Source organism: Ranitomeya variabilis, chromosome 6 (genome assembly GCF_051348905.1).
Source record: "Ranitomeya variabilis isolate aRanVar5 chromosome 6, aRanVar5.hap1, whole genome shotgun sequence".
Lineage (NCBI taxonomy): Eukaryota > Metazoa > Chordata > Amphibia > Anura > Dendrobatidae > Ranitomeya > Ranitomeya variabilis.
This window is the reverse complement of record NC_135237.1, coordinates 22158442-22182403: the sequence shown is the minus strand read 5'-3', so window position 1 is coordinate 22182403 and position 23962 is coordinate 22158442. Positions and strand designations below refer to the sequence as shown.

Below are 23962 nucleotides of genomic sequence, written 5' to 3'. Positions count from 1 at the left end.
GCGACTAAATGGGGGGGATGCAAACATCTGACTGGTTATTTGCAGTGCTATGGAGAGTGTGCAAACACCCGAGGCGTTACAGTGTGGGGAGATTCTTCCCGTAGATGGGGGACTGCGCCGGGTGGAGCAGGTAGGGGGCGAGGAGACGGCGCGAAGGGTTAGGGTCTCCCCATCCCTGGCAGTGGTAGTGACGCCCTGTGTGCGGGCAGCGGATCGGTCTGGCCGGGAGTGCGGGAGGTAAGCGGCGGCTCATCCTCCTCGTCGTGAGGGGCGATCACCTCTGGGGTCTGCTCTGCCACCGGCAGCAGTGTAGGGCGGGCTGTAGGGGGCGCTCCGCTGTCTGCCGCCACATCCGGACGGGTCAGACGCTGCGGTTTTCATGCGATTTGAACCATGAAACTTTATTAAACACACACACACACCTTCACAGAGCGCTGACGAGCCGCCATAAAGTCGCTTCGCGCAGTTTCCATCATCACATTTATCAGACGCTAAAATACAAGTTCTCTGTGTAGTCGGAGCGTCAGGCGCTGAGGGTCGGGGTCTCGTTACAGTGGTGTCCAGTGACGTAACCGGACGTCCATGGGCCCCAGTGCAGAAGCTCCAGGGGGCCCAATCACTGCACGTCATTAATCCCAGGGGTCTGATCATAGGGGAGAATGGGACTATTGGGCCCCTGTAACCCCTGATGAGCGAGCTGTGCATGCTCCGGACGCTTCATGTTCTGTCACATTCATCTGATGACCGTAATCATCATCCGCAGGTTTTATATCATCATCATCAGTATCATTCGCCCCAGTCCGGACACTTGTAGCAGCGGCTGTCCTGTCCCTCATCAGTAATGCCGTCCTGTAGTCTAGATACACGCCGCGGATACACGCTGTGGTGGATACACTATGGTAGATACACAGTATGGATACACGCCGCGGCGGATACACTATGGTAGATACACAGTATGGATACACGCCGTGGTGGATACACTATGGTAGATACACAGTATGGATACACGCCGTGGCGGATACACTATGGTAGACACATACTATGGATACACGCCGTGGCGGATACACTATGGTAGATACACAGTATGGATACACGCTGTGGTGGATACACTATGGTAGATACCTACTATGGATACACGCCGCGGATACACTATGGTAGATACACAGTATGGATACACGCTGTGGTGGATACACTATGGTAGATACACAGTATGGATACACGCTGCGGTGGATACACTATGGTAGATACACAGTATGGATACACGCTGTGGTGGATACACTATGGTAGATACACAGTATGGATACACGCTGCGGCGGATACACTATGGTAGATACACAGTATGGATACACGCTGCGGTGGATACACTATGGTAGATACACAGTATGGATACACGCTGTGGTGGATACACTATGGTAGATACACAGTATGGATACACGCTGCGGCGGATACACTATGGTAGATACACAGTATGGATACACGCTGCGGTGGATACACTATGGTAGATACACAGTATGGATACACGCTGCGGTGGATACACTATGGTAGATACACAGTATGGATACACGCCGCGGCGGATACACTATGGTAGATACACAGTATGGATACACGCCGCGGATACACTATGGTAGATACACAGTATGGATACACGCTGCGGTGGATACACTATGGTAGATACACAGTATGGATACACGCCGCGGCGGATACACTATGGTAGATACACAGTATGGATACACGCCGCAGATACACTATGGTAGATACACAGTATGGATACACGCTGCGGTGGATACACTATGGTAGATACACAGTATGGATACACGCTGTAGTAGATACCTACTATGGATACACGCTGTGGTGGATACACTATGGTAGATACACAGTATGGATACACGCTGCGGTGGATACACTATGGTAGATACACAGTATGGATACACGCTGCGGTGGATACACTATGGTAGATACATAGTATGGATACACGCCGCGGATACACTATGGTAGATACACAGTATGGATACACGCCGCGGATACACTATGGTAGATACACAGTATGGATACACGCTGTAGTAGATACCTACTATGGATACACGCTGTGGTGGATACACTATGGTAGATACACAGTATGGATACACGCTATGATGGATACATGCTGTAGTAGATACATACTACACTGTGTCCAAATTATTCTGCACGAAGAGTTTATGAGTGATAAGGTTAGAATTTTTTGTTTGCCATTTAATCTCATTGATGGTGATGTGTGTCAGGACTGAATTGCAGATACCTGTGCACATTAGTTTGGCCGGTGTGTCCAAATAAAGGCAAGACTACTTAAGAAGGCTGTTCCACATTATTAAGCAGCCTACATTTTTTGCCAAAATGGGAAAGAAAAAGGATGTGTCGGCTGCTGGGAAGCAACAAATTGTGGAGTATTTAGGTCAAGGTATGACTACAATCAACATTGCCAAGACACTTCATCGTGATCATCGCACAATCAAGAAGTATGTAGCTGATTCCCGGCACACACGTGTGCGTGCTGATAAGGAAACATTAAGGACTCTTTTCAACAGGCAATTGCGTAAGGTTAAAAGAGCAGCTGCAAAAATGCCTTGTCATAGCAGCAGACAAGTTTTTGAAGCTGCTGGTGCCTCCAACGTCCCCAGAACAACAAGATGCAGGGTCCTTCAGAGGTTTGCAGCTGTGCGTAAGCCATCCTGTCGACCACCTCTATCCACTGCACACAAGCAGAAACGGCTCCAGTGGGCCAAACGATACATGAAGACTGACTTCCAAACTGTTTTGTTCACCGATGAGTGCCATGCAACGCTCGATGGTCCAGATGGGTGGAGTGGAGGATGGCTGGTTGATGGACACCCCATGAAAACACGGCTAAGGCGCCAACAAGGAGGAGGTGGAGTAATGTTTTGGGCTGGAATCATGGGGAGAGAGATTGTCGGCCCCTTTATGATCCCTGAAGGGGTAAAGATGAACTCCATAATCTATGTGGAGTTTCTAAAACAACACCTCCTGCCATGGTTCAAGAGGAAGAACCGTGCTTTCCGCACCAAGATCATTTTCATGCATGATAATGCACCGTCTCATGCTGCAAAAAACACATCTGCATCTCTGGCTGCTATGGGCATAAAAGAGGACAAACTTATGGTGTGGCCACCATCTTCCCCTGACCTCAACCCCATTGAGAACCTCTGGAGCATCATCAAAAGGAGTGTCTATGATGGCGGGAGGCAGCTCACATCTAAGCAACAGCTCTGGGAGGGGATTCTGTCCACATGCAAAACAATTGGAGCAGAAACCATCCAAAAACTGACAAATTCAATGGACCAGAGAGTTCAGAAGCTTCTTTCCAACAAGGGGTCCTATGTGCAAATGTAACATCACCTAGAATAAAGTTTTCACTTGAAAACTGTTTGATTTCATTTTGTAATAAGCTGATAATGCTTATAACTTCACAATTCACCATTTGTTTGTTCAAAATAATTAAAAAAAAAAGGTTGAAAACTCTGCTGTGCATAATAATTTGGAACATGCATTTTGAGTGTTTATTTTTTAAAAGAACCTGTTTTCATAGGCAGCTTGTTCCAAAACATTGCAGTTATACTAGAATAGTAGATGACTGGAAAATAACAATGACTGCAATTCAGATAGGTAATTTAGAGAAAATAGGAGGAAATATTATTTGCATAATAATTTGGAACACAGTGTATGGATACACACTGTGGTGGATACACACTATGGATACACGCTGTGGTAGATACACGCTGTGGTGGATACACACTATGGATACACGCTGTGGTGGATACACGCTGTGGTAGATACACGCTGTGGTGGATACATACTATAGCTACATACCGTAGATCCTTTGTAGGCCGTGACATCAGGGGTCGGTTTCTTGCCTTTCACGTCGCAGGACCGGATCACTCGGGCACATGTAGCCGCCATGATTGCTGCGTTTGACTTTTCTGGTCTATGGAGTTTCTAGGATTCTCCACACCTCAGTGCAGGGAGATAGTGGGGGGTCAAGCACAGACCATGTGACCTGCCCAGAATGAGGGTCCGCTCAGTATTACACCACAAAGCCCCTCACTATTTCATATTTTTTCTCCATGTGTCGCCATCTGCACGTGTCAGTAGGAGTTTTCGGGGTGCAGTTCCCTCCTGATCAGTCTGGGGGGGCACCTGGTTCCTCTCCCCTGATATCCCCAGTCTCCTCTCTCCGGAGGGAACCGCCTAGTTCTGCTCCAGCAGATTGAGTGTCGCTACGCTTCAGCCAGGAGAGGCCAGTAGTCCCTGACCCTCATTGTGGCCGTCTGACTCGGTGGGACGCTGATGGGTTATTGGGGGTCTTTTTCCTGTTGGAGGGGGCTACAGTGGACTTCATCCTAGTGCACTTTTTGTGGCACTTTTGTGAGTGCACTTGGGTGACGGGAGCGCGGGACTCGGTTGACGGGAGCGCGGGACTCGGTTGACGGGAGCGCGGGACTCGGTCGACGGGAGCGCGGGACTCGGTCGACGGGAGCGCGGGACTCGGTCGACGGGAGCGCGGGACTCGGTCGACGGGAGCGCGGGACTCGGTCGACGGGAGCGCGGGACTCGGTCGACGGGAGCGCGGGACTCGGTCGACGGGAGCGCGGGACTCGGTCGACGGGAGCGCGGGACTCGGTCGACGGGAGCGCGGGACTCGGTCGACGGGAGCGCGGGACTCGGTAGATGGGAGCGCGGGACTCGGTCGATGGGAGCGCGGGACTCGGGTGATAGCGCGGGACTGGGGCGACGGGAGCACGGGACTCGGGCTCTCCTTTTTAGAGGAGAGGATTTTTTCACAGGTTTTTGCCATCTACTAAAAGTTAGAGGACTAAGCAGTGCAGGGGCCCCTCTCTGCAAGGGCCACAAGCAGTCACATGATTTTATGATTTTCTCCTGTGCCCTTTGCAGCTCTGGGGGGGTCGCTTTGTTCTAAATCTGCATTATAAGACTCATTCACAGGCCACTGAAAGGATTGACAACTTCTATAGCAAAAATAATGGCAGCCGATAATGGTTGTCACCCATCACCTCCTAAGCAAAATTAGAAATGGTGGAAGAAATTATAGAGCCCCTTTATTGTCAGATTTAAGGCTGCCCCATTCCCACTGACCAAAGTATAATAGGAATATCCCTTTAACCCCTTAAGCCCCGAGGGTGGTTTGCACGTTAATGACCGGGCCAATTTTTACAATTCTGACCACTGTCCCTTTATGAGGCTATAACTCTGGAACGCTTTGACGGATCTTGGCGAATCTGACATTGTTTTCTCGTGACATATTGTACTTCATGTTAGTGGTAAAATTTATTCGATATAACTTGCGTTTATTTGTGAAAAAAATGGAAATTTGGCGAAAATTTTGAAAATTTCGCAATTTTCCAACTTTGAATTTTTATGCCCTTAAATCACAGACATATGTCACGCAAAATACTTAATAAGTAACATTTCCCACATGTATACTTTACATCAGTACAATTTTGGAACCAAAATTTTTTTTTGTGACGGAGTTATAAGGGTTAAAAGTTGACCAGCAATTTCTCATTTTTACAACACCATTTTTTTTTAGGGACCACATCTCATTTGAAGTCATTTTGAGGGGTCTATATGATAGAAAATACTCAAGTGTGACACCATTCTAAAAACTGCACCCCTCAAGGTGCTCAAAACCACATTCAAGAAGTTTATTAACCCTTCAGGTGTTTCACAGGAATTTTTGGAATGTTTAAATAAAAATGAACATTTAACTTTTTTTCACACAAAATTTATTTCAGCTCCAATTTGTTTTATTTTACCAAGGGTAACAGGAGAAAATGGACCCCCAAAGTTGTTGTACAATTTGTCCTGAGTACGCTGATACCCCATATGTGGGGGTAAACCACTGTTTGGGCGCATGGCAGAGCTCGGAAGGAAAGGAGCGCCATTTGACTTTTCAATGCAAAATTGACTGGAATTGAGATGGGACGCCATGTTGCGTTTGGAGAGCCCCTGATGTGCCTAAACACTGAAACCCCCTACAAGTGACACCATTTTGGAAAGTAGACACCCTAAGGAACTTATCTTGATGTGTGGTGAGCACTTTGACCCACCAAGTGCTTCACAGAAGTTTATAATGCAGAGCCGTAAAAAAAAAAAATCATATTTTTTCACAAAAATGATCTTTTCGCCCCCAATTTTTTATTTTCCCAAGGGTAAGAGAAGAAATTGGACCCCAAAAAATGTTGTGCAATTTGTCCTGAGTACGCTGATACTCCATATGTGGGTGTAAACCATTGTTTGGGCGCATGGCAGAGCTTGGAAAGGAAGGAGCGCCATTTGACTTTTCAATGCAAAATTGACTGGAATTGAGATGGGACGCCATGTTGCGTTTAGAGAGCCCCTGATGTGCCTAAACATTGAAACCCCCTACAAGTGACACCATTTTGGAAAGTAGACCCCCTAAGGAACTTATCTAGAGGTGTGGTGAGCACTTTGACCCACCAAGTGCTTCACAGAAGTTTATAATGCAGAGCCGTAAAAATAAAAAATCATATTTTTTCACAAAAATGATCTTTTCGCCCCCAATTTTTTATTTTCCCAAGGGTAAGAGAAGAAATTGGACCCCAAAAAATGTTGTGCAATTTGTCCTGAGTACGCTGATACACCATATGTGGGTGTAAACCATTGTTTGGGCGCATGGCAGAGCTTGGAAGGGAAGGAGCGCCATTTGACTTTTCAATGCAAAATTGACTGGAATTGAGATGGGACGCCATGTTGCGTTTGGAGAGCCCCTGATGTGCCTAAACATTGAAACCCCCCACAAGTGACACCATTTTGGAAAGTAGACCCCCTAAGGAACTTATCTAGATGTGTTTTGAGAGCTTTGAACCCCCAAGTGTTTCACTACAGATTATAACGCAGAGCCGTGAAAATATATATATATTTTTTTCTCAAAAATGATTAAGCCCCCAGCTTTGTATTTTTACAAGGGTAACAGAATAAATTGGACCCCAAAATTTGTTTTCCAATTTGTCCTGAGTACGCTGATACCCCATATGTGGGGGGGAACCACTGTTTGGGCGCATGACAGAGCTCGGAAGGGAAGGAGCGCCATTTGGAATGCAGACTTAAATGGATTGGTCTGCAGGCGTCACGTTGCATTTGCAGAGCCCCTGATGTACCCAAACAGTACAAACCCCTCACAAGTGACCCCATATTGGAAACTAGAGCTCCCAAGGAACTTATCTAGATGTGTTGTGAGAACTTTGAACCTCCAAGTGTTTCACTACAGTTTATAACGCAGAGCCGTGAAAATAAAACATCTTTTTTTTTCCCACAAAAATGATTTTTAGCACCCCAAATTTTTATTTTCCTAAGGATAACAAGAGAACTTGGACCCCAGAAGTTGTTGTTCAATTTGTCCCGAGTACGCTGATAACACATATGTTGGGGTAAACCCCTTTTTGGGCGCACGGGAGAGCTCGGAAGGGAAGGAGCACTGTTTTACTTTTTCAAAGCAGAATTGGCTGGAATTGAGATTGGACGCCATGTCGCGCTTGGAGAGCCCCTGATGTGCCTGGACAGTGGAAACTCCCCAATTCTACCTGAAACCCTAACCCAAACACACCCCTAACCCTAATCCCAAAGGTAACCCTAACCACACCCCTAACCCTGACACACCCATAATTCTAATCCCAACCCTAATCCAAACCGTAAATGTAACCCTAACCCTAACTTTAGCCCCAACCCTAACTTTACCTCCAACCCTAACCCTAACCCTACCCCTAACCCTAAACGTGACTGAAATACGTGGCACTGAAATACGTGGCACTGAAATACGTGGCACTGAAATACGTGGCACTGAAACACGTGGCACTGAAACACGTGGCACTGAACTACGTGATACGTGGCACTTAAATACGTGGCACTGAAACACGTGGCACTGAAATACGTGATACGTGGCACTGAAATACGTGGCACTGAAATACGTGGCACTGAAATACGTGGCACTGAAATACGTGATACGTGGCACTGAAATACGTGGTACTTAAATACGTGGCACTAAAATATGTGGCACTGAAATACGTGATACGTGGCACTGAAATACGTGATACGTGGCACTGAAATATGTGATACGTGGCACTTAAATACGTGGCACTGAAACACGTGGCACTGAAATACGTGATACGTGGCACTGAAATTCGTGGCACTGAAATTCGTGGCACTGAAATACGTGGCACTGAAATACGTGGCACTATGACTGTCAGAAAATGTTCATTAAACGGTTAGGGGTGAGGTTAGGGGTAGAGTTAGGGTTTGGATCCCTTTATCACCTTGATGGTGGTGGGTGGCTTTTCAGTGTGTTTTCTGTTTTTTTTTTCGATAAAAACGCATGCGTTTTTAACGCAAACGCATGTGCTTAAAAACGCAAGAAAATACTGCAGGTTGTATTTCTGAAAATGAACGCATGCAGAAAAAAAACGCATGCGTTTGAAAACGCGACCAAACCCGTACAAAAAAACGCATGCGTTTTCAATGTTAAATATAGGGAAAAAACGCATGCGTTTTTTGTGCAAAAAACGCTGCAGACAAAAACGCAAGTGTGAAACCAGCGACGCTTTTTATAGCAAAAAAGTTTTTGCGTCTCCACATTTTGAGACCTATAATTTTTCCACATTTTGCTCCACAGAGTCATGTGAGGTCTTGTTTTTTGCGGGACGAGTTGACGTTTTTATTGGTAACATTTTCGGACACGTGACATTTTTTGATCGCTTTTTATTCCGATTTTTGTGAGGCAGAGTGATCAAAAACCAGCTATTCATGAATTTCTTTTGGGAGAGGCGTTTATACCGTTCCGCGTTTGGTAAAATTGATAAAGCAGTTTTATTCGTCCGGTCAGTATGATTACAGTGATACCTCATTTATATAATTTTTTTATGTTTTGGCGCTTTTATACGATAAAAACTATTTTATAGAAAAAATAATTATTTTGGTATTGCTTTATTCTCAGGACTATAACTTTTTTATTTTTTTGCTGATGATGCTGTATGGCGGCTTGTTTTTTGCGGGACAAGATGACGTTTTCAGCGGTACCATGGATATTTATATCAGTCTTTTTGATCGCGTGTTATTCCACTTTTTGTTCGGCGGTATGGTAATAAAGCGTTGTTTTTTGCCTCGTTTTTTTTTTTTTTTTCTTACGGTGTTTACTGAAGGGGTTAACTAGTGGGGCAGTTTTATAGGTTGGGTCGTTACGGACGCGGCGATACTAAATATGTGTACTTATATTGTTTTTTTTTTTTTATTTAGATAAAGAAATGTATTTATGGGAATAATATATATTTTTTTTTTGTTATTTATTTAGAATTTTTTTTTTTTTTTTTTTTTTACACATGTGGAATTTTTTTTTTTTTACTTTGTCCCAGGGGGGGACATCACAGATCGATGATCTGATAGTGTGCACAGCACTCTGTCAGATCACCGATCTCACTGACAGGGCTGCAGGCTTACCAGCGCCTGCACTGAGCAGACACTCGGTAAGCCACCTCCTTCCCTGCAGGACCCGGATGCCGCGGCCATCTTAGATCCGGGACCTGCAGCCAGGAAGGAGGTAGGAGACCCTCGCAGCAACGCGATCACATCGCGTTGCTCCGGGGGTCTCAGGGAAGCCCGCAGGGAGCCCCCTCCCTGCGCGATGCTTCCCTATACCGCCGGTACACTGCGATCATGTTTGATCGCGGTGTGCCGGGGGTTAATGTGCCGGGGGCGGTCCGTGACCGCTCCTGGCACATAGTGCCGGATGTCAGCTGCGATAGGCAGCTGACACCCGGCCGCGATCGGCCGCGCTCCCCCCGTGAGCGCGGCCGATCGCGTATGACGTACTATCCCGTCACCCGGAATTAAGTCCCAGGTCACCTTGACGGGATAGTACGTCATACGGGATTAAGGGGTTAAGGATGAACACAGTAGGACGACTGACAAGTGTGCACAATGCAGAGGCGACGTGCGGAATGGAAATAAATGACGTACTGTACGTTCCGCCCCGGAGCCCGACATTGGCATTGATCGAGGTGAACGCCCGCAGGCTAATTCTGCACTTAGTCTGATTTTCATGACTTTCGTGAAAAGAGGCAAAAATCTAATTCATTCTTTGCTGTGCAGTGAAGGAAACAATAGAAAACTGTGCACAGATGTAGCAGAGCCGAGGCTGTCGCTGCCCAAATCGTGGAGATAATAAGGCTATGTGCACACGTTGCGGATTTCTGTGCAGATTTTTCCACTCAGTTTTTGAAAAATCCGCAGGTAAAATGCACTGCGTTTTACCCTCGGATTTACCGCGGATTTCCAGTGTTTTTTATGCGGATTCCTATTGAGGAGCAGGTGTAAAATGCTACGGAATCTGCACAAAGAATTGACATGCTGCGGAAAACGTGCACTGCAGGTTTGGTTTTCCATAGGTTTACATGGTACTGTACACTGCATGGAAAACTGCTGCGAATCCGCAGCGTCAAATCCACAATGTGTGCACATAGCCTTAGATGTTCTGTGTAGAAAAAAAAACAAAAAAACTAGAGACTGAGCATACCAGAGACCAGGTGTGAACAGGGGCAAACTAAGAGTTTTCACCTCCAAATAGAACAGATAAGGTTACACTACAACGCGAAAACATGAAATGTATGAAACTGGAGTTAAATTACTGCTCTAGAAAATGAGAAAAACTGAGATACTGAGCTCATAAAGTGGCCAATTCATGTGTGTCCAGCAGCCAACGACGAGGCGATCCTCCTTATTAGGAATTTAATCGAATGTAGTTATATTCTTGTACATGGGGCAGTATTATAGTAGTTATATTCTTGTACATAGGAGCAGTATTATAGTAGTTATATTCTTGTACATAGGAGCAGTATTATAGTAGTTATATTCTTGTACATAGGAGCAGTATTATAGTAGTTATATTCTGGTACATAGGAGCAGTATTATAGTAGTTATATTCTTGTACATAGGAGCAGTATTATAGTAGTTATATTCTTGTACATAGGAGCAGTATTATAGTAGTTATATTCTGGTACATAGGAGCAGTATTATAGTAGTTATATTCTTGTACATAGGAGCAGTATTATAGTAGTTATATTCTTGTACATAGGAGCAGTATTATAGTGGTTATATTCTTGTACATAGGGGCAGTATTATAGTAGTTATATTCTTGTACATAGGAGCAGTATTATAGTGGTTATATTCTTGTACATAGGGGCAGTATTATAGCGGTTATATTCTTGTACATAGGGAGAAGTATTATAGTAGTTATATTCTTGTACATAGGGGCAGTATTATAGTAGTTATATTCTTGTACATAGGAGCAGTATTATAGTGGTTATATTCTTGTACATAGGAGCAGTATTATAGTAGTTATATTCTTGTACATAGGAGCAGTATTATAGTAGTTATATTCTGGTACATAGGAGCAGTATTATAGTAGTTATATTCTGGTACATTGGAGCAGTATAATAGTAGTTATATTCTTGTACATAGGAGCAGTATTATAGTAGTTATATTCTTGTACATAGGAGCAGTATTATAGTAGTTATATTCTTGTACATAGGAGCAGTATTATAGTAGTTATATTCTGGTACATAGGAGCAGTATTATAGTAGTTATATTCTTGTACATAGGAGCAGTATTATAGTGGTTATATTCTTGTACATAGGGGCAGTATTATAGTAGTTATATTCTTGTACATAGGAGCAGTATTATAGTGGTTATATTCTTGTACATAGGGGCAGTATTATAGCGGTTATATTCTTGTACATAGGGAGAAGTATTATAGTAGTTATATTCTTGTACATAGGGGCAGTATTATAGTAGTTATATTCTTGTACATAGGAGCAGTATTATAGTGGTTATATTCTTGTACATAGGGGCAGTATTATAGTAGTTATATTCTTGTACATAGGAGCAGTATTATAGTGGTTATATTCTTGTACATAGGGGCAGTATTATAGCGGTTATATTCTTGTACATAGGGGCAGTATTATAGTAGTTATATTCTTGTACATAGGAGCAGTATAATAGTAGTTATATTCTTGTACATAGGGGCAGTATTATAGTAGTTATATTCTTGTACATCGGGGCAGTATTATCGTAGTTATATTCTTGTACATAGGAGCAGTATTATAGTAGTTATATTCTTGTACATAGGGGCAGTATTATAGTAGTTATATTCTTGTACATAGGAGCAGTATTATAGTAGATATATTCTTGTAGATAGGGGCAGTATTATAGCGGTTATATTCTTGTACATAGGGAGAAGTATTATAGTAGTTATATTCTTGTACATAGGGGCAGTATTATAGCAGTTATATTCTTGTACATAGGAGCAGTATTATAGTGGTTATATTCTTGTACATAGGAGCAGTATTATAGTAGTTATATTCTTGTACATAGGTGGCAGTATTATAGTAGTTATATTCTTGTACATAGGGGCAGTATTATAGTAGTTATATTCTTGTACATAGGAGCAGTATTATAGTAGTTATATTGTACATAAGGGCAGTATTATAGTAGTTATATTCTTGTACATAGGGGCAGTATTATAGTAGTTATATTCTTGTACATAGGGGCAGTATTATAGTAGTTATATTCTTGTACATGGGGGACAGTATTATAGTAGTTATATTCTTGTACATAGGAGCAGTATTATAGTAGTTATATTCTTGTACATAGGGGCAGTATTATAGTAGTTATATTCTTGTACATAGGGGCAGTAATATAGTAGTTATATTCTTGTATATAGGAGCAGTATTATAGTAGTTATATTCTTGTACATAGGGGCAGTATTATAGTAGTTATATTCTTGTACATAGGGGCAGTTGTCATGTTCTCAATGGCAAGAGAACATAGCATCAGCATATATAGGAACTAGCTCTTGGAAGATGGGAACTGAGCTGACCATGAACTAAACCTAACGCACAACTAGCAGTGGCCGGGTAGCATGCCTACGTTGATTCTAGATGCCCAGCACCAGCCGGAGGACTAAATAATGCTAGCAGAGGAAAATATTAGTCCTAGCTCACCTCTAGAGAAATACCCCGAAAGGAGACAGAGGCCCCCCACATGTATTGGCGGTGAATTAAGATGAAATAACAAACGTAGTATGAAAATAGGTTTAGCAAATTTGAGGTCCACTTACTACATAGCAGAAGACAGAAAGGACACTTTCATGGTCAGCTGAAAACCCTATCAAAACACCATCCAGGAATTACTTTAAAACTCTGGCATTAACTCATAACACCAGAGTGGCAATTCCTGTTCACAAGAGCTTTCCAGACACAGTAACGAAACTACAGCTGTGAACTGGAACAAAAATGCAAAAACAAACATGGACAAGAGTCCAACTTATCTAGTAGTTGTCTAGGAGCAGGAACAAGCACAGAGAGGCTTCTGATAACATTGTTGACCGGCAAGCAACTAACAGAGCAGCAAGGTTATATAGCGACTCCCACATCTTGATGGGAACAGGTGAACAGAGAAGATGAAAACACCAGTTCAATTCCACCAGTAGCCACCGGGGGAGCCCAGAATCCAAATTCACAACAGTACCCCCCCCTCAAGGAGGGGGCACCGAACCCTCACCAGAACCACCAGGGCGATCAGGATGGGCCCTATGAAAGGCACGAACCAGATCAGAGGCATGAACATCAGATGCATTCACCCAAGAATTATCCTCCTGGCCGTATCCCTTCCACTTGACCAGATACTGGAGTCTCCGTCTGGAAACACGAGAGTCTAAGATTTTCTCCACAACGTACTCCAACTCACCCTCAACCAACACCGGAGCAGGAGGCTCAACGGAAGGCACAACCGGTACCTCATACCTGCGCAATAATGACCGATGAAAAACGTTATGAATAGAGAAGGATGCAGGGAGGTCCAAACGGAAGGAAACAGGGTTAAGAATCTCCAATATCTTATACGGGCCGATGAACCGAGGCTTAAACTTAGGAGAAGAGACTCTCATAGGGACAAAACGAGAAGACAACCACACCAAATCCCCAACACAAAGCCGAGGACCAACACGACGGTGGCGGTTGGCAAAAAGCTGAGTCTTCTCCTGGGACAACCTCAAATTGTCCACCACCTGCCCCCAGATCTGATGCAATCTCTCCACCACAGCATCCACTCCAGGACAATCCGAAGTTTCCACCTGACCAGAGGAAAATCGAGGATGAAACCCCGAATTACAGAAAAACGGGGACACCAAAGTGGCAGAGCTGGCCCGATTATTGAGAGCGAACTCTGCCAATGGCAAAAAAGCAACCCAATCATCCTGGTCAGCAGACACAAAACACCTCAGATATGTCTCCAGGGTCTGATTAGTCCGCTCGGTCTGGCCATTCGTCTGAGGATGGAAAGCGGACGAAAAAGATAAATCTATGCCCATCCTAGCACAGAATGCCCGCCAAAATCTAGACACGAATTGGGTCCCTCTGTCAGAAATGATATTCTCAGGAATACCATGCAAACGAACAACATTTTGAAAAAACAGAGGAACCAACTCGGAAGAAGAAGGCAACTTGGGCAGAGGAACCAAATGGACCATCTTAGAGAAACGGTCACACACCACCCAGATGACAGACATCTTCTGAGAAACAGGCAGATCTGAAATAAAATCCATCGAGATGTGCGTCCAAGGCCTCTTAGGAATGGGCAAGGGCAACAATAATCCACTAGCCCGAGAGCAACAAGGCTTGGCCCGAGCACAAACGTCACAAGACTGCACAAAGCCTCGCACATCTCGTGACAGGGAAGGCCACCAGAAGGACCTTGCCACCAAATCCCTGGTACCAAAAATGCCAGGATGACCTGCCAACGCAGAAGAATGAACCTCAGAGATGACTCTACTGGTCCAGTCATCAGGAACAAACAGTTTATCAGGTGGGCAACGATCCGGTCTATCCGCCTGAAACTCCTGCAAGGCCCGCCGCAGGTCTGGAGAAACGGCTGACAATACCACTCCATCCTTAAGGATACCTGTGGGCTCAGAGTTACCAGGCGAGTCAGGCTCAAAACTCCTAGAAAGGGCATCCGCCTTAACATTCTTAGAACCCGGTAGGTATGACACCACAAAATTAAACCGAGAGAAAAATAATGACCAGCGCGCCTGTCTAGGATTCAGGCGCCTGGCGGTCTCAAGATAAATCAAGTTTTTGTGGTCAGTCAATACCACCACCTGATGTCTGGCCCCCTCAAGCCAATGGCGCCACTCCTCAAAAGCCCACTTCATGGCCAAAAGCTCCCGATTCCCAACATCATAATTCCGCTCAGCGGGCGAAAATTTACGGGAAAAGAAGGCACAAGGCCTCATCACGGAGCAGTCAGAACTTTTCTGCGACAACACTGCCCCAGCTCCGATCTCAGAAGCGTCGACCTCAACCTGAAAAGGTAGAGCAACATCAGGCTGACGCAACACAGGGGCAGAGGAAAAACGGCGCTTAAGCTCCCGAAAGGCCTCCACAGCGTCAGGGGACCAATCAGCAACATCAGCACCCTTCTTAGTCAAATCGGTCAATGGCTTAGCAATATCCGAAAAACCAGCAATAAATCGACGATAAAAGTTTGCAAAGCCCAAAAATTTCTGAAGACTCTTAAGAGAAGAGGGCTGCGTCCAATCACAAATAGCTTGAACCTTGACAGGATCCATTTCAATGGAAGAGGGAGAAAAAATATATCCCAAAAAGGAAATCCTCTGTACCCCAAAAACACACTTAGAACCCTTCACACACAAAGAATTAGACCGCAAAACCTGGAAAACCCTCCTGACTTGCTGGACATGAGAGTCCCAGTCATCCGAAAAAATCAGAATATCATCCAGATACACAATCATAAATTTATCCAAATAATCGCGAAAAATATCATGCATAAAGGACTGGAAAACTGACGGAGCATTAGAAAGACCAAAAGGCATCACTAAATACTCAAAGTGGCCCTCGGGCGTATTAAATGCGGTTTTCCACTCATCCCCCTGCCTGATTCGCACCAAATTATACGCCCCACGAAGGTCAATCTTAGAGAACCACTTGGCCCCCTTTATGCGAGCAAACAAATCAGTCAGCAACGGCAATGGGTATTGATATTTTACAGTGATTTTATTCAAAAGCCGATAATCGATACATGGTCTCAAAGAGCCGTCTTTTTTTGACACAAAGAAAAAACCGGCTCCTAAGGGAGATGACGATGGACGAATATGTCCCTTTTCCAAGGACTCCTTTATATATTCTCGCATAGCAGCATGTTCAGGCACAGACAGATTAAATAAACGACCCTTTGGGTATTTACTACCCGGGATTAAATCTATGGCACAATCGCACTCTCGGTGCGGAGGTAATGAACCAAGCTTGGATTCTTCAGAGACGTCACGATAGTCAGACAGGAACTCAGGAATTTCAGAGGGAATAGATGATGAAATGGAAACCACAGGTACATCCCCATGAGCCCCCTTACATCCCCAGCTCAACACAGACATAGCTCTCCAGTCGAGGACTGGGTTGTGAGATTGCAGCCAAGGCAATCCTAGCACCAAATCATCATGTAGATTATACAGCACCAGAAAGCGAATAATCTCCTGGTGATCCGGATTAATACGCATAGTTACTTGTGTCCAGTATTGTGGTTTATTATTAGCCAATGGGGTGGAGTCAATCCCCTTCAGAGGAATAAGAGTCTCCAAAGGCTCTAAATCATACCCACAGCGTTTGGCAAAGGACCAATCCATAAGACTCAAAGCGGCGCCAGAGTCGACATAGGCGTCCGTGGTAATAGATGACAAAGAGCAAATCAAGGTCACAGATAGAATAAACTTAGACGGTAAGGTGCAAATGGAAACAGATTTATCAAGCTTTTTAGTGCGCTTAGAGCATGCTGATATAACATGAGTAGAATCACCACAATAGAAACACAACCCATTTTTCCGTCTAAAATTCTGCCGCTCGCTTCGGGACAGAATTCTATCACACTGCATACTCTCTGGCGACTTCTCAGTGGACACCGCCAGATGGTGCACTGGTTTGCGCTCCCGCAAACGCCTATCGATCTGAATAGCCATTGTCATGGACTCATTCAGACCCGCAGGCACAGGGAACCCCACCATAACATCCTTAATGGCATCAGAGATACCCTCTCTGAAAGTCGCCGCCAGGGCGCACTCATTCCACTGAGTAAGCACAGACCATTTACGGAATCTTTGGCAGTAAATTTCCGCTTCATCTTGCCCCTGAGATAGGGACATCAAAGTTTTTTCTGCCTGAAGCTCCAAATGAGGTTCGTCATAAAGCAACCCCAAGGCCAGAAAAAACGCATCCACATTGAGCAACGCAGGATCCCCTGGTGTCAATGAAAAAGCCCAGTCTTGAGGGTCGCCCCGGAGCAAGGAAATCACAATCCTGACCTGCTGTGCAGGGTCTCCGGCAGAGCGAAATTTCAGGGACAAAAATAATTTGCAATTATTTCGAAAATTCTGAAACCCAGATCTATTCCCCGAGAAAAATTCCGGCCAAGGAATTCTCGGCTCAGATACAGGTGCATGACAAACAAAGTCTTGCAAATTTTGTATCTTCGTGGCGAGATTATTCAAACCTGCAGTTACACTCTGAAGATCCATTACAAACAGGTGGACACAGAGCCATTCAAGGGTTAAGAGGAGGTAAGAAGCAGCTGGACAGCAATTAAGGGCTAGGCAGCAAAACTCTGAGGGGAAAAAAAAAAAAAAAATTCCCTTAAACACTTCTTTTTCTCCTGCTTCAGCCCAAACAATTAACACTTTGATGGTCCGGTCAAACTGTCATGTTCTCAATGGCAAGAGAACATAGCATCAGCATATATAGGAACTAGCTCTTGGAAGATGGGAACTGAGCTGACCATGAACTAAACCTAACGCACAACTAGCAGTGGCCGGGTAGCATGCCTACGTTGATTCTAGATGCCCAGCACCAGCCGGAGGACTAAATAATGCTAGCAGAGGAAAATATTAGTCCTAGCTCACCTCTAGAGAAATACCCCGAAAGGAGACAGAGGCCCCCCACATGTATTGGCGGTGAATTAAGATGAAATAACAAACGTAGTATGAAAATAGGTTTAGCAAATTTGAGGTCCACTTACTACATAGCAGAAGACAGAAAGGACACTTTCATGGTCAGCTGAAAACCCTATCAAAACACCATCCAGGAATTACTTTAAAACTCTGGCATTAACTCATAACACCAGAGTGGCAATTCCTGTTCACAAGAGCTTTCCAGACACAGTAACGAAACTACAGCTGTGAACTGGAACAAAAATGCAAAAACAAACATGGACAAGAGTCCAACTTATCTAGTAGTTGTCTAGGAGCAGGAACAAGCACAGAGAGGCTTCTGATAACATTGTTGACCGGCAAGCAACTAACAGAGCAGCAAGGTTATATAGCGACTCCCACATCTTGATGGGAACAGGTGAACAGAGAAGATGAAAACACCAGTTCAATTCCACCAGTAGCCACCGGGGGAGCCCAGAATCCAAATTCACAACAGGCAGTATTATAGTAGTTATATTCTTGTACATAGGGGCAGTAATATAGTAGTTATATTCTTGTACATAGGAGCAGTATTATAGTAGTTATATTCTTGTACATAGGGGCAGTATTATAGTAGTTATATTCCTCTACATAGGGGCAGTATTATAGTAGTTATATTCTTGTACATAGGAGTATTATAGCAGTTATATTCTTGTACATAGGGGCAGTATTATAGTAGTCATATTCTTGTACATAGGGGCAGTATTATAGTAGTCATATTCTTGTACATAGGAGCAGTATTATAGTAGTTATATTCCTCTACATAGGAGCAGTATTATAGCAGTTATATTCTTGTACATAGGAGCAGTATTATAGTAGTTATATTCTTGTACATAGGAGCAGTATTATAGTAGTTATATTCTTGTACATAGGAGCAGTATTATAGTAGTTATATTCTTGTACATAGGAGCAGTATTATAGTAGTTATATTCTTGTACATAGGGGACAGTATTATAATAGTTATGTAATAGGGACTCTCTTACCTTGACTACTCTTCCAGTTTGATATGAGACCTATTAATCCCATATTCTGATGTTACGTGATCGTTGATGATTTCATGTATTTACAGTTTCTTCTTATTTTCAGATATGACAACTGATCTTCGCAAAAGGAAAAAAGATACAGACTTGAACAATGTTGCACACAAAGAAACTTTGGACAAAGAGAAAGTCCAGAAAGAAAAAAGCTCTTCATTTTGCTTAAAGTGCTTTCGATGGACAATGATCCTGGTTTTGCTCGTGGCCTCGGTGATTGGAGTTCGCATGTACCGGGATAATGAACTGGTGAAACGCCAGGAGGCCGGCCTGCGGACTCTGGGTATCGAGGGTCTCCTTCTCTTCTCTTCCCTGGATGCTGACAAGGACATGTACATTAGTCCTGAGGAGTTCAGACCTATTGCCGAAAAATTTACTGGGATTTCTCCAGCATTTGACTATGAAGAAGAGGACAACTTGGATCCCAACGGGGAGACACTGACTGTTGCCGCACAGTTTCAGCCTCTGCTCATGGAGACCATGACCAAGAGCAAGGATGGGTTCTTAGGAATCACCAACAGTGCTCTTTCCGGGCTGAGAAACTGGACGTCTCCAGCTGTGCCCACCACTGTTTTTTTTGCTCGGCAGTTCAAGGCTTTCCTCCCACCAAAAAATAAAGTAGACCTTGGTGATCTTTGGTGGATCATCCCCAGCGAACTCAACATCTTCACCGGTTACTTACCCAATAACAGAATTTATCCTCCACCTCCGAAGGGTAAAGAAGTCCTCATCCATAAACTCCTGTCTATGTTTCACCCTCGTCCCTTCATCAAGACCAGGTTTGCACCTCAAGGATCGGTGGCTTGTATCCGGGCAGTCAGCGACTTCTACTATGACATTGCCTTTCGGATCCATGCCGAGTTTCAGCTTAACGAGCCACCAAATTTTCCTTTCTGGTTTTCTCCTGGTCAGTTCACTGGCCACGTAATCCTCTCCAAGGACGCTTCCCACGTGAGATACTTCAAGTTGTTTGTCCCAAATAACCGGACACTGAACGTTGACATGGAATGGCTGTACGGAGCCAGTGAAAGCAGCAACATGGAGGTGGACATCGGCTACCTGCCCCAGATGGAGTTGCAGTCTCTGGGTCCGTCCATCCCCACGGTGGTCTACGATGAAAACGGAAATGTCATAGATAGCCAGACGTCAGATGGGGAACCTCTAGAATTTGTGTTTGAGGAGATAACTTGGGAGTCTGAGATAAGCTGGGAAGATGCGTCCAAAAAACTTGAAGTCACCATGTACCCCTTCAAGAAGGTTTCGTATTTTCCTTTTACAGAAGCGTTTGATAGAGCGTTGGCCGAAAAGAAACTTGTTCACTCGGTCTTACTTTGGGGGGCACTGGACGACCAGTCCTGCTGAGGTTCGGGGCGAACTCTCCGCGAGACCGTCCTGGAGAGTTTGCCCGTTCTTGCTCTGCTCAACGAGAGCTTCATCAGTAGTTGGTCACTGGTGAAAGAACTCGAGGAACTTCAGGGCAACAAAGAAAACAATTCGTCTGCCACTTTGGCTTCTCTACACCTGGAAAAATACAACTTTCCTGTGGAGATGATGATCTGTCTTCCTAACGGAACTGTCGTTCATCACATTAACGCCAATTATTTCCTAGATATCACTTCCGTGAAGCCAGAAGAAGTGGACTCCAGCCTGTTTAGTTTCGCCGACGGTTTGGAAGATGTGTCCACTTCTACCTATGTGAAATTTCTGAAGGAAGGGTTGGAGAAATCGAGATCATACTTGGAGTCTTAAGTGAAGAGGACGAAAAATGGATTTTTAAATTTTTTTTTTTAGTTTTGCATTTTCTTTTACCATAGGGTCTTGACCAAAATCTTAGTCTGATATCACGTTGAGTCTTACAGTATTATACAAGTATGTGCCTCAACTTTGCAGGTACTACTCTTGGGGTGCACAACCCACGGCTCTGGGGGCTACATGCCGACTTTGATATTTTCTGTGAACAGATGATGCACGTATGAAATATTAAGGCTAAGTTCACACTGGGCATTTTTTATTCTAATTTTCAGCTGAGTTTTATTGTTTTTTTGTCCTCAGGATTTTGTGCTTTGCTTGGTTTTCTGGACATAGAGGATGCCATTTCTTTCAGCATTCTTCACCTATTGACTTGAATGGGTGGTGAAAAAATGCACTAAAAACTCAAATATCAGATTTTGCTGCATTTTTTTTAGCCAAAACCTGATTCTATAGAATAAGACTTTTAGTTTTCAATACGAAACTTTATCATCGGGCACGAGAAACAAATCTAGCGTGCAAAAACCAAGGAAAACCAAGCAAAACACGCTCCTTTCTGCAGCTTCATTTCTGCCAAGAGATCAGTTTTTGCTGCTGAAACACATAGTGTGAACTTAGTCTTAGGGTTTCTTACTTTTCAGAGATCCAAAAAAAGAGCCAAGGACGTCTATTCTTAAAACGGACATTTATGACGTCTATTGTCTCTATGGCATAAATATCTGATGGAGAACCAATCTGTTTATTGCTGGCCTTGGAGTGGTACAATCTCATATTGTGCCCCATTAACCTGGGCTCCCACCTCAGACGGATGATTCTTTTAGAGGGGTATCTTCATCACAGACTCCGGTAAAAGCAAATGAAGAGAGCCCAGGAGCTGAGCGCACATTTCTAAATACATTTTGATATGGTCTCCTTAAAGGGGTTGTCCACTTCTGGACACTACCTCCTTAAATGCTTAAGTCCCTCATATAAAATATAAAAAACCCAACCCACACTAACCTTCCGGCCCTTTTTATTCTGGCAGCGGGGTGATATTGTATCGGTATTTCTTCAGAGCAGATGTCCGCTCTATGGGATTAGTGAAGGCTGCAGCCGATCAGTGATCTCAGATTGGCTGCAGGGGTCACGTGACATAATGTCGCGACCACTGAATGAGACAGCGCCAATGTGGCCAGAACGGCGCAGAACTAGAGGAAGAATTTGTTTTATGTGCAGCACCCAAGCAATTAAGATGGGAGTGCCCAGTAGAGGACATCCCCTTTTATAGATGGTTCTGGGGTGGGGATAACTGGTTTTCAATATATGTGGGATCCCCATTTATGAAACCTTTATAATGGAAACCTTGGATATGATGAATGTCCGTGATGGAAACACCCCTTTAAATGTATCCCTGACTAGAAGATGATAATCCCACCCCCCCCCCCGGACTCCAGACACACTAATCCCGCCCCCCAGACTCCAGAGACACTAATCCCACCCCCGGTCTCAAGATGCACTAATCCCACCCCCCAGTCTCAACACACGCACTAATCCCGCCCCCCGGTCTCAATACACGCACTAATCCCGCCCCCCGGTCTCAACACACGCACTAATCCCGCCCCCGGACTCCACAGACACACTAATCCCACCCCCGGTCTCAACACACGCACTAATCCCGACCCCGGACTCCAGACGCACTAATCCCACCCCCAGTCTCAACACACGCACTAATCCCGCCCCTGGTCTCAGACGCACTAATCCCACCCCCAGTCTCAACAGACGCACTAATCCCGCCCCCGGACTCCACAGACGCACTAATCCCGCCCCCAGTCTCAACAGACGCACTAATCCCGCCCCCAGTCTCAACAGACGCACTAATCCCGCCCCCGGACTCCACAGACGCACTAATCCCACCCCCGGTCTCAACACACGCACTAATCCCACCCCCGGTCTCAACACACGCACTAATCCCGCCCCCCAGACTCCACAGACGCACTAATCCCACCCCCCGGTCTCAACAGACGCACTAATCCCGCCCCCCAGACTCCACAGACGCACTAATCCCACCCCCCGGTCTCAACAGACGCACTAATCCCACCCCCCGGTCTCCACACACGCACTAATCCCGCCCCCGGTATAAACACACGCACTAATCCCGCCCCCGGATTCCACAGACGCACTAATCCCGCCCCCGGTCTCAACACACGCACTAATTCCGCCCCCAGTCTCCACACACGCACTAATCCCGCCCCCCGGACTCCACAGACGCACTACAGATTATAGGGAATTATAATGTAGATGATAGTAATATTTTTAGATTTTGGGGATTTTTTTTCACCCCATGTGAACTATGCATCATCTGCTCTTAAGTATTATTTGTGCCAATTTTTTTGTATCTTACAGCAGCGGAGAATTTCCCCTCGTCCCTGACAAGTTGCGTTCTATGATGGTTTAACCCTAAATTTACTGTGAACGGATTAGACCTGATATTTCACGCTTCTCGCGCTCCGGGAGGGGGAGGCATTTTGTCTCATTCTTGTTGTTCTTTTTCCTACAAATGTTTTTGGCGTTTTTGTAAGCGACCCCTGGAAAAGTTCCTGGTGGGTTGTCCCAATATATCGTCATTGTACGTGGGGTCTTTAGTGACTAATAATGTACGTGGATTAGGGAACGTGGAGGTGACTGCAAATGTATGATAACGAGGGGGGTGGGATGATGGATGAAGCCAAAATGACCAGGAATGGGGCCCTTATGTTGGGGACTAGAAAGCTGCACAATCACAACTTTGTAGCTTGCCCTTCATAGTATAAAGCTAAAAGGAACAGTCCATGACAGACTAGCATTAAGTAATTAGAAGCTCATGGGCCTTGGGGGTGGAGAATGGTTTAACTTCTCTGTTAAACCCCGCCCCTGAGGATTTAATATAAAGACCTTCCCATGAGGAACTAAGGTGTTTAAGAATTTGGGGTTCGTAAATAAGTAGTTGACTAAGTTTTCATGTGGAAACCATCAATCCTAAGAGTGGATCACCCCGAGATGGAGAAAGGGGTCCTGAGTTCCCTCATCACAACAGGGCCCCCTGTTAAAAATC

The 23962-nt window shown here is 44.7% G+C and overlaps 1 protein-coding gene across 2 annotated transcripts; it reads left to right on the top strand.

The window, feature by feature from the left end:
- SELENON (selenoprotein N) lies at window positions 1-22311 on the top strand. Of its 2 annotated transcripts, none has more exons than XM_077268021.1 (2): window positions 1-130; window positions 19196-21858. In XM_077268021.1, the coding sequence occupies exon 2, from the start codon at window positions 19198-19200 to the stop codon at window positions 20890-20892; it is 1695 nt and encodes a 564-aa protein (XP_077124136.1). In that variant the 5' UTR covers window positions 1-130; window positions 19196-19197; the 3' UTR covers window positions 20893-21858. The 2 variants fall into 2 exon arrangements, with proteins under 2 accessions (XP_077124136.1, XP_077124135.1); XM_077268020.1 differs by having other exon boundaries at window positions 7-237; window positions 19196-22311.
- Window positions 22312-23962: the final 1651 nt, after the last annotated feature.